General features: G+C 32.6%; 1 protein-coding gene across 1 annotated transcript; it reads left to right on the plus strand.

Annotated features, from left to right (window-relative positions):
• The first annotated feature begins 312 nt into the window (after positions 1–312).
• Positions 313–9,582, plus strand: didum (dilute class unconventional myosin). The gene is given in 16 exon segments (XM_040715821.2): positions 313–475; positions 1,391–1,753; positions 1,755–1,813; positions 3,096–3,399; positions 3,458–3,898; positions 3,960–4,175; positions 4,231–4,883; positions 4,943–6,425; positions 6,491–6,599; positions 7,197–7,381; positions 7,455–7,890; positions 7,949–8,106; positions 8,108–8,302; positions 8,488–8,943; positions 9,008–9,196; positions 9,290–9,582. Coding segments are annotated over 16 exon segments (5,406 nt in total). The 5' UTR covers positions 313–448; the 3' UTR covers positions 9,422–9,582.
• The last annotated feature ends 3,174 nt before the right edge of the window (positions 9,583–12,756 follow it).

Here is a 12,756-nt window from a genome sequence, read left to right on the forward strand (position 1 = left end):
GCGCTGAGCAAGGTAAATAGAGCGTATTTAGTCGTCTCGTCATCCTCTGTCGTGTCGGATGGGGGAAGCCCTCTTTTTTTCTCCTTCTTCACATTTTCCGTGGTTTTTATTACTTCTTCTTCTACTGTATGGAGTGTAGTAGTAGTGTAACTGAGTGAAGAGTACACGCGCATGGCGAGAAGAAGAAAAGAAAGAATAAAACTGTGATCTGGAAATCTTCATATTTGTGTTTCTTTTATTTTATACAATTCCATGCAAGACTTTTTTAAATTCTGTTTGTTATTATTAAGGCTGTGATACATTTAAATAATAATACAAAAAAAAATCTTACTGTTCTTAAAATAAATTATTTATCGATATGTGATCTGAATACTTCCGGGACTTCTTATGTTTGATTTTTCTTTTGGTTCATATTCTATAAGTGTTTTATAATATATTACTCTCCACCATGCCGAATGTAAATCTATACTCAAAGGTAAATATTCATCTCTTAAGTATTCTCTATCTACAACATTACATACGAAACTTCATTCAGACATAGCAAAAAAGAAATTAAAAGACGAAACATTTGAAGAGTATGAAAATAATTCACGCAACCTTTGGCCAGCAGTTTAAATGAGTCAAATTTTATGTACTTCGCCACTTTACACATCACTGGTAGTGTTTGATCACCACGACTGATTGCTTTATCAGTCTGCCCCTTCAGTCTTTTTTTTTTATCGGCTCGATCGGTATTTGAGTCCTAGCAATCTTTTTATTTTCTTGACTCCTAGCTAGGATTCAAGAATATAGGAACTAAGAAAATACTTCATGATAACTACATCACCTACAGTATCTTGTCTCTTTGAAAGAGGTTAGGAATAAAGATCTAACTTCAACTACTCAATTGACGTAGATAGTGATAACTACATCATTTTAGCTGCTGTAGTTTCTACAAAAGAACGATATAGACCAGTCCTAGGACTGACTAATTTTATTAGGTTAGGACTCCAGTATTTTTTTAAGACAAATCCATCACTAATCACTGGTAATCCGTTCTTAGATCAGAATGTCTGGATTTGACTCCTTCATTCACCCACTCAAATGTAGTATTTATTAATAGAAATATAAGGATTTGATTTGACAAAAGAAATATTAAAGCGATGATTCATAATTGGCTCTTGCATGAATCACATTCCAACGGTTGCGCTAGTGTATAACCTATTGAATATATTATAGTCCACCCTTTCTTTTCGTTCAACTTAAATAAGCAAATATATTTAATATACCTTTGATGATGATATTGAGGCATATTTGACCTTTTAATCCACCTTGCTTTTATTTTCAACTTGCGAGATGCCCCTTATTCTATGCTTGTACTAATTTGAGTTCAATATGATTTTACTTATAGGGAGCCCGCATTTGGCTCAAGGATCCAGAGACTGTGTGGAAAGCAGCATCAGTGACACAAGACTACGATGGCAAAGTTCTTCACGTGGAAATCACGGATACCCTTGAGACGGAAAGTATTAACATTTCCAAGGAGTCAGATTTACCTCCTCTACGAAATCCTGATATCCTCATTGGAGAGAATGATTTGACAAACCTTTCCTATCTGCACGAACCAGCTGTTCTACATAATTTAGCCATTCGTTTCATAGATAATTGCGCCATTTATACATACTGTGGCATTGTACTTGTTGCAATTAACCCTTATAGTGATTTACAGATCTACGGAAATGATACTATATCTATGTATCGAGGGAAGAATATGGGGGGACTTGGATCCTCACATATATGCTGTGGCTGAGGAAGCCTTTACTCGAATGGAAAGGTGAGATGATCGTATTCCTTTTACTCATTGTATGTACACTCCTGGTGTGGGTGCTGATATCCATTAAGTATTTATGCGTGAATGATGGCCGAGTAAAAAAAATGTGTAATATATATAACCACAGAAAGTCATTGCAAATTTGTTTGCTAGTGAAATGATGAAATTCGTGGTTGATATTAGTATGACTTCTACTACAACTTCAACGCATTAATATTTCACACATTTTATTAAATGAACTTTTTTTTTCAAAATGAGTTAAAATATATTTTTAAGTACAGCACATACGTATGCAATATAAACCCCTTGAAAGAAGAAGTTTTTTTTTTTCTTTCATATATTTAATACAATTGTATTAAGTTTCATTTTTTATTTGGTACATTTTGTCTTAATCGGTGTCAAAATACATCAAATCAGTTTTGACTTGAAGTCCTATTATTATCTTTAATATTATGAAGAGTGGAAAAATAAGCTCTTCCGTATTTTCCCAAGTTTTTCATATTTATGATACTGATCTTATTATTAATTAGGAAATATCTTATCTAGTGATACAGTATGATAAAGGTATGACTCATGATTTATTTTCTTTTTATCTCAATTTGCATGATTAGATATAACTATATAGTTGCATGTTTGTATGACATAGTTTGCCTCCTTTATAACGTTCTTTAGACTGGAGCTAATTTAAATAATATTGAATTCAGTCCTATATTTTAACTTTAAAGCATATTTCTTTTTCATTTTACTACTCTCATATTTAATATTCATTAATTCATGTGTTTAATCATCATATTATGTACTCGGTTTTGGGTCATCCACCTATTCCTAGTAACATAATCTTTCCTTTTTTTCAATACATACATGTTAAATTTATAGCTGATTTTACGTCATATATATGTTGTAGAGATATACTTTTGAGAAAGTGCGCAATTTTTCTGTCCCATACATAATTAAGGCAAAAATATTTTTCCCCTTGGAGCTTTTTGATGTCATTTCTCTTATACATTTGGGTTAATCGGCTTACTTTCTTTATTTGTGACTGAATGATTGATTGTTTCATAAATCTTTAGTACAAAACTATTATCTTTAATTATTATTATTCAGAATTTTAGTCATAGAAAAATGTAGGTTTAAAAGACTAAGTGTCTTTGAAGCTTGTATTGTATACCTGAATTACTACTTCATTTGTCTTTCTTAAAGATAAAGGCATACTCAACCCCCCTATTACAAAGGATTTTTTACATGAAGTCGTTTTTATTTTATATCAATTACCATTATATTATAGAGATTCATTAAATCAGTCAATCATTGTCTCCGGTGAGTCTGGAGCTGGAAAAACTGTAAGTGCCAAATATGCTATGCGTTACTTTGCGACTGTTGGAGGAACTTCTCAAACAGAAACACAAGTGGAAAAGCGGGTCTTGGCTTCGTCTCCTATTATGGAAGCCATTGGAAATGCCAAAACGACACGTAATGATAATTCCTCTCGGTTTGGTAAATACATCGAAATCGATTTTAATAAGCAGTTCCATATTATTGCTGCTGATATGAGGACGTATTTATTAGAAAAGTCAAGGGTCGTGTTTCAAGTAAATGATTTGCCTTTTATCACTTAAACAGCTTCATAGCATCAACATAACTTTTCAGGCTGAAGATGAAAGAAACTATCACATATTTTATCAAATGTGCGCCGCTCGTGAAGATGAGTTTATGAGCTGTCTCTCCCTTGAGCACCCGGACGATTTTTTTTATCTCAATCAAGGTTCTTCTCCAGAAATAGATGGTGTTGATGATTTGAAAGAATTTATGAACACAAGAGAAGCTTTTCATTTGTTAGGCATTCCAGAAGAAGATCAATTTAGGATTTTTCAAATTCTTGCTGGAATTTTATATCTGGGGAATATTTCTGTAGAGCCTAGCTCTGGTCGTGCAGATTCAGAATCATCTCAAATTACTTCCGATGAGAGTGTGATTAAAAAAATGTCAGATTTACTAGGAATAGAGGAACCTCAGATTAAAAAGTGGTTGGTGAATCGTAAAATCATTACTTCTCGAGAGTCCTACGTTAAGCCAATGAACGCTGAATCTGTAAGTTAGAGCTGATTTATTTTTGTTAAGATTCACTTATTCTTTTCTTTTTCTTTACAAGGCACTATTCGCAAGAGACGCTCTTGCAAAAACCATATACTCAAAGTTGTTTGATTGGATCGTTGTCAAGATCAACATGTCATTAAAGACAAGTGGAAAAACTCATAAATTTATCGGTGTGTTGGATATATATGGTTTCGAAACGTTTGCTATCAACAGTTTTGAACAATTTTGTATCAACTATGCGAATGAGAAACTTCAACAACAATTTAATCTTGTAAGAAAAGTTATGTATTTTTTATGATAAACTTATTATTTAATTATTTTTATAGCATGTATTCAAATTAGAGCAAGAGGAATATCTTAGAGAAGGAATTGAGTGGAAGATGATCGATTTTTACGATAATCAACCCTGTATTGACTTAATTGAAAGCAAATTAGGTATTTTAGATTTACTTGACGAGGAGTGCCGTATGCCTAAAGGGACCGATAAGTCCTGGGTTGAAAAATTATATGACAAGTGTAAAAAATGGCAGCATTTTACTAAAAATAGGCTGAGCCAATCTGCGTTCATCGTTCAACATTTTGCTGATAATGTCGAATATGAATCTCAGGGATTTCTGGATAAAAATCGAGATACAGTTATGGAGGAACAAGTTGCTGTCATAAAAGCAAGTTCAAATACATTGTTGTGTGAACTTTTTTCAGAGAAGAGTTTGTCGTCAGGTCAGAAAACAAAAATAACTCCTAATCCGACCGGAACTTTAAAAAAGAATAGTAAAAAAACAGTTGGATCTCAATTTAGAGATTCACTAAATCTACTTATGGATGCTCTTAATTCAACTACTCCTCATTATGTACGCTGTATTAAACCAAATGATGCAAAAGCAGCTTTTCAATTTGATCCCCGTCGAGGTGTGCAACAACTAAGGGCTTGTGGAGTGCTGGAAACTGTTCGTATTAGTGCTGCAGGATATCCCTCCAGGTAATTGACTTTTTATGAACTTGTATTAATTATATAAAATGACCCCTTTAAATTTTCAGATGGACGTACTATGATTTCTTCGTGAGGTATCGTGTTTTGTGCCGTTCGAAAGATGTAAAAAAGAATGATTTTCGGACAACTTGTGCAAAAATTGTTGAAAAATTCATTGGAGATGAAGACAAGTATCGATTTGGTAAGAGTAAGTTGTTCTTTCGAGCGGGTCAAGTAGCTTATATGGAAAAATTGAGGTCAGAAAAACTCATGGCATGCGGTATAATGATTCAAAAGCATGTTAAAGGCTGGCTGGCCCGTAAAAAGTATATTCGTCTGTTGACAGCGACGAGGCTATTACAAAGACTTTCAAGAGGCTTTATTGCTCGAAGAAGAATTTTCCATATGCGACGATTACAGGCTGCAGTCAAGATTCAAGCATTTATTCGTGGCTGTCTAAGAAGAAAAAGTTTCAACCGAACAAAGGAACTAACTATTGGTTTACAAGCTCGCATCCGTGGTTATAACGCTCGCAAAAATCACATAGAATTTTTGAAGGAGAAAAAGGCAATTTTAATTCAAAAGCATGTTCGAGGTTTCCTTCAAAGAAGCAAATACCTTAAAAATAGGAATCAGGTCATATTAGTTCAATCAATAGTACGACGGTGGTCTGCTCGACGCCACTATAAAAAACTTAAAATTGAAGCCAAGTCCGTTGAGCATCAAAAGAAATTAAATCAAGGTCTTGAAAACAAAATTATTAGTCTTCAACAAAAACTCACAACTTCTGAAAAGGAAAATAAAGAGCTTCATTCAGCGTTAAATGGGCATACTGCACTCAAAAAGGATCTAGAGGACTATAAAAAGGTGAGTACTGAGGCCAAAGCACTTCAACAACGTAATTCCTCTTTAGAAGCTCAATTGGATTCATTAAAACAAGAACTTGATTCCGAGAAGACCGAAAAAATTGATATAATCAATGATAGAGTCAATGATTCCGAAGCATGGTTAGCCAAAGAAAAAGACTATCTTCTACAGATATCTTCACAAGAAGAAGAAATTCGTATAATCAAAGAAACATCAAAGATGGAGGGCGAAGCAAATACCTCTGATATCATTTCCAAGCTTCAGCAAGAGAAACTGTCAATGTCTCAAGAGTATGAGCAGGAAAGGATCGCCTACCAAAGACTTGTTAATGAATATAACAAGTTGGAAGCCTTATATGAAAATGTTCAAGACGAACTCAATTCCTCTGGACGAAGGACCTCTCTTGTGTCTTTAACCACAAATGAAGGTGAAGACATCGACTCTAGCTATGGTTCCCAGTCGGGTAGAAGTTCTATGAGGTCAACTCATGATCAGCTTCATAAAAGTGAAGGATCCGATGGTGATGGTGGCCAGGGCCACGTCAACAATGTAGGTTTAACTGTCAAACTGCAACAGAAGCTTCAAGAAACTATTAAGGAGCGTGATAGACTTTCAAGAAGAGTTGAAGAGGTAGAAGCTCTGCAAAAATCAAATGATGAAATTCAGTCAAATCAAGTTCTTAGGGTAAAAGCTCTGTCCTATCATAATTATTCCGACAACTTTTTCATTATTTCCACCTTTTTTTTTAGATTCAAGATCTGGAACATGAAAATACGAGTACCTTAGGTGAACTTAAAGTTCTTAGACACGGTATCTTAAACAACAATGGTGACAATGCTCAATTAAAAGAAGTCTTGGGTAAGATATTTTACAATGTCTATCTCCTGGTTAAAATTTGGTTCTCTTAGTTTATTTTGTACTAAACAGTTTTTAAATGTTTATATTGTTTTCACTTTTTTTTTAACTCATTATTTGTGATTTTAAGATTTGAGATGGCATTTTAATAATTAAAATGTAAAATAAATTTTGTTATTGTGATCTTATAACAATTTAGTTTGTGTATTTTTATTTGTAGTAATCAGCCATTTTTAATCTCTAAATATATCACATTTGCTTTCTTTATAAATTCATGATATTCCGACATTTGACTTATCATCCTCGGTATTTCATATAGGATTTTTAATTTTTGTATTCATTTTTCCGAACTTTAATACTATTTTACTAATGTGATTATCGATTATTTATTTCTACTTAATTATGTTTTGTATTTTTACGGGTATTTAAGATATCCATATTTATATTTTTGTTCAATCTTTTGCAATCTAAGATGGTTTTCTAGTGGTGCTGGTTATATACTATATATACATTATGCTAATTATTTTGGAATATTCAAATGACTAAATATATCGAATATTGTTTCCGATCCTTCATATTTATATGAACTTAAATTTTCAGAGCAATTTGATTCACTCCAAGAGGAATTGAACCGTCGTAGGGAGGAATGCATCCAGCTTAGAAGCTTGCTTGCTGCTAATGAACAACCATTGTCCATAGTTTCAAAAGCAAGTGACGTTCTACCAGATTCTGATGATTTACTTGCAGCTTTCGAAAGTCAGAAAAAATTCATAAAGCAGTTGCAAGTACGTTACTTCACGGATTTAATCCTTTCATTTCTATGATTAAATCTAATTTTTTGTTTTTCTATCTCTGCAGGATCAAATTTATGATGAGAAATCACGAAGCAAAGAAATGAAACACGAATATGAAGACGAAATCAAGAAATTAAACTTGACGACCACAGAGCAACAGCAAATCATTAACGAAACTATCAATGGAAGCCCAACGAACCAAATTGAAGCCTGTCTGCAGCACGAAATCACACGCCTTACCGGTGAAAATTTCGATCTGAGAGAGAAAATAGAAGATCAAACGGATACTAATCGGCGATTAAAGGGTCAATTAAAAACGTATGTCAAAAGACTGCGAGAGTGTGGTGCCTCCATTTCTGAAACCAACGGCATTGAGCCTGAAATCAACAAGGAGTTGCCTCTTGCTATGCCCGTCATTAGAAAGAAAGAACATGATTATTTAGGAATGTTCGAGTACAAGAAGGAACATGAACAGACGATCATGAAGGCCCTCATCTACGGTATGTCCCGCCCATTCTTTTTTTTTTACTTAGTTGACTTGCATATTTTTACTTATAGATCTCAAGCCAAAAATTGCATCTCAGATGCTTCCTGGATTACCAGCATATGTTATCTTCATGATGATCAGGTATACAGATCACAACAACAACGATGAATTGGTTCGAAACCTCATTCAGGGTTGTATATGTTTCATTAAAAAAGTCATAAAGAAAAAAAGGTCAAAACGATATTGAGATCCAAACTCTTTGGCTCGCCAACATTCTCAGGATCTTGCACAATCTGCAACAATACTCAGGAGAGAGGAAGTTCCAAGAGGACAGTAGTTCTAAACAAATTGAGCAATGTCTTCGTAATTTTGATCTAACTGAATATAGACGCCTTATTAGTGATATAGCTATTTGGGTTTACCAAGTAAGTCATCATATCATGATCATAGTAGAGCATTTTCTCTGACAATCGTTTAAAAATTATCAATCCTGCAATCAGTTGATATTTTGTATCAAATTTAGTGAAAATTATGCATAGTATATTACTTCGTTATGGTATTCTTTTCTTTTTTTGAACCATAGACCATATATTTTTTTTAATTGTCTTAGGGTGTGATAAAACTAATTGAAGAGGAAATTCAACCACTAATTGTACCTGCCATTTTGGAGAACGATAGTCTGGGTTCTATTGATCAACCACGGGGTCCACGTTTCAAACCAGGAAGTAAAACAAATGAACGTGAGACTCCGATAGATGTTGAGCCCAAGGAAGCTCTCACTCAACTTATTGAACTCCTAACACGATTCCAGAAAATCTTAGCGAAATATGGATTAGGTCCTGAAATTATTTCCATGATTTTCAGACAAATCTTCTATACAATTTGTGCAGGAAGTTTAAATAATCTTCTTCTCCGAAAGGATATCTGCCATTGGTCTCGAGGAATGAAAATACGTTTCAATATTGCTCAAATTGAACAATGGGCTCGAGACTATAAAGTAGATGACGAAAAACGCCAAGTAATTGAAGCCTTAGCACCTGTGATTCAAGCCACTCAATTATTGCAGGTAATATTAGAGGATGCAGTTCAAGACTCAGTTCAGCATATTATTTTTTAAAACCTTATTTCAGACTCGCAAAACTCAAGAGGATGCAGTAAACCTATGTAATATGTGTGATCAACTTAGAGTTTCACAAATCATTAAAATTTTGAATTTGTACACTCCTGCCGATGAATACGAGGAGAGAGTCACTCCAGCATTTGTTAGAAAGATTCAATCAACGCTCCAAGAAAGATCGAACATAGAATCCCAGAAAAAGGTATTTATAACAGTGACAATTATAATTAATATCTAGGTCATTAATTCCAATATTTATTCAAATATATTAATGTGTATTCTCTATATTTTTTAGTTTCCTTTATTGATGGACACAAGATTCATATATGCTGTTCACTTTCCATTTTGCCCATCCAATGTGCGATTTGAAGACCTCGAGATTCCTGATTGTTATAATGACCTCAATAATTATTTAACAAAAATCTAAAGTCATTTTCTATTAATTTTTGACATATTTTATAAAGTCTATTATTTAATAAAATATTATGAAATATTTTGTTAATAAAAATATTATAAACCTATAATTTTTTTACCCAAAACTATGTATACAGGATATTTCAATTAAATTTCTTTTTTTATAAAACCGAATTAACATTGATTGATTGATACATTAATACTTTTCTACCTGTGTATTTACCGGTATTTTTGTCCCTAACATCTTCACTCTTTCCGCTGGTAATTTTTCCAGGAGGAGATTTTGTCGCATGACATCTTCGCCGCCTTGCTATGTTTTTCTATTATCGGTTCGAGCTTTACTGCTGTATTTCGATAAGGTTAATTAATTATATATCTGGGAGAGGAAGAAAAAATGAATAATGATTAAGAAGTAATCTGTAATTTCGTACTGTTTGTATATTTAATATTATAAGGAGAAGGAGTAAGAGATCACGGATCTGAGATGTTGAGTCTATTTCAAAAGGACTCATTGACTTTTGGCACGTTAATGAATCATAGTCATGTCCTTAGTTGATGCTTGAAGAAATGGGGGAACTCCATCGATAGAAAGAAAGGAATATTTATTATCAGAAGATGGTGTGTAGCCTCTTATTTATCTACCGTTTCTACTTTTACTATCAACAAGATTAAATTGCTCACGAAGGTGCATCTCTTTTCTTGGATTCATCTCAGTTGGCCATAGTCTGGAGCTCTATATACATGGAGAGGCATGTCTTTTCAGAAAATACATAGGTTGACATAAATAATCAACTTTAGTATATCTACATAACACTGAAAAATGCTTGATTTGACAAAAGATTATAGGCAATAATCTAATTAATTATTTGACTAAGCGACTTTTTATTTGTGAATCTATCTCGTGTATTCATGAACAACGTTAGTTTGTCAAGAGGAATCCATATATTCGTCTCCTAGCCTCTTTTTTCGTTAAGTACTCCTAAACGAGGTTCGACTGGCTCTCATCCTCATGTAATATTTTAGATGGCGATCGTAAAGAAGTTCAACCGTTGGAGTATGCTTTTTAGTTACCAAGGACTGACTCACGAAGAAATGGAAGAGCTCATATCGTTTTGTATCGGGATTTTTCAAGGCTCACATGAATGAGTATAATATAGATTTTAATCAATTCATGAATTACTTCTTTATCTTAAAGTGATATTGATGGATGATTAAGTAAAGGAATGTTCGATTAAGTCTTAACTAAATAATAATTTTTCCTCCATTTAAGGATTATGTGTACTATTAATTTAAAAAATATTACATTTTATAATTTTACAGACCTACTCAATTAGAGAATAATAATCACGTTACATACACAAAATGTAGTAATTATGTGTATATCTGAATACTGACCATTTAAAAACATATTTAAAATTATTATAATATTTTTTATTTTGCCATATTATTTTAATATATTTATTTCATATATATGTAACTGTAAGATACTAAATACTAATACTAATTTTTTTCAACTTCCTTCTCTAAATTGTATTCACTTTTAATTTGATTGAAGCTATTAATTTGTGGTATATATTTTTTTAAAAGGGTTTTTCTTTGACGAATGTACTTGCCTATTAATTTCCAAGGGTTGATTTTTGGCGAACAAATTAAACATTAAATAAATTATATTCAAGAAGTTACTGAAATAGTGACCGTTTTTACATTTTGATTTCATTATCCACGTTACATTCTCTTGCTCTTTGATAATTGTATCTATTGTTGCAGAAATCATCCACCTATTTAGGAAATGGAGGCACGAGACATCAGCTCTACTTTAGCCTCATAAATTTTAGAAATGTTTGAAATTGACATAACAGTTTATTGAATTGATTTGAAGCCTTGTTTTTTGTATGCACATTCTACATATTTGCTTCAAACATAAAATATCGCTATGTTTACTTATCTTTGGATTTCCATCTCTACTTCTGAGGTACAGAATGAACATTTAGAACTAGGTCCAGTCAGAAGCTATTTTCAAGTTCACAAAAGCCTAATAAATTGATAGCGAGTCCAATTATTGGAAATACAATTTGAACCATGTGTAAGACATCTCAATAACGCATGAGTAAACTAAAAAATATGTATTATCCGTAAGGTGGTGTGACAGTCTGTAGCTTGTTGTTAAAACTTGTTTTTTCATGGCGCATGCTATGAATAATTTTCACATCGCCCTAGCTCCATGTAAGTCGCATACCCTTATATTTTTTATTACATAACATAACTCAGGGACTTGTATTCGCGTAACGAACAATCTTATATAACATCACTCATAAGTAAACAACCATCATGCCCTATTGCCGTTTTGTTCAAAACATATCTTATATTATGAGGCAAACTTAAACAACGGCGGCAGTTTTTAGGGTACTTTTGACACTCCCCTAGCTACCAACATCGGGCACAGATGCCCCTTATGGGTCCCTAGCTGTCCTAAAAATTAGTGGATACATCATTCTGCGTACATTAGGGACAAGGCCAGTTTTAGCTTGAGCTGTGTCCTTTTCTTCTTTCTTTTTTGAAATTTTGGAGTTAATTTCGAATTTTTTTATTTTACAAAATAAACTGCGGGACCCTCTTGGAATTTTATTTCAAATCATATATTTTTTTATAAAATAAAGTGCGTTTATAACTATTTTTTTTTCTTTTTTGCAAATGCTACCTTTAAAAAATGCACCGATTAGAAATATCATTTTTAATGCAATTCGACTTCCTGTATCTTATCTAATTAACAGAAATAAATTCAATTTGAAGTCGTCTTTAAAAAAGATCACTCAAGTGCCCAAATTACGATATACATACATACATTTTATATAACTTCTATATATTTGAAATATTTTGAACTCAAAGTTTAAATAACTTTGCTTTAAGTTAAAAAATCTATACTAAAAATTAAAGCAGTGAAAAGTTAAAATCAAACTACAATGAATCTGGTATGATGGCAGGGCTGTTATCATACCAGATTGATTGAAAAGTGTCTTGGAAGAGTTTCTCTTGTAGGGCTCGATCTCAATGATAATTGCAGATACGACAAAAGTTATAGAGCCCAATTTTCTAGATCTTGCATTATATTTGTAACGGTTATTAAAATTTCATAACAATTTTACTCTTTTTAATACACCTCGTGTGAGTTTAATAAAAAATAATCAGTTGGTCTACCAGTTCATCGTATATGATCGCTGATTAAATGGCTAAATATACAGAATATATATATTGTAGTTTTATAAGAGTACATTAACGTGTTATGAAAATTAAGGAATAAAGTCAAAAGCATGAAAAAGACAATAAATATATTAATAAAAAAGGTCATGA

The sequence above is a fragment of the Lepeophtheirus salmonis genome, chromosome 6 (genome assembly GCF_016086655.4).
Source record: "Lepeophtheirus salmonis chromosome 6, UVic_Lsal_1.4, whole genome shotgun sequence".
NCBI classification, from domain to species: domain Eukaryota; kingdom Metazoa; phylum Arthropoda; class Copepoda; order Siphonostomatoida; family Caligidae; genus Lepeophtheirus; species Lepeophtheirus salmonis.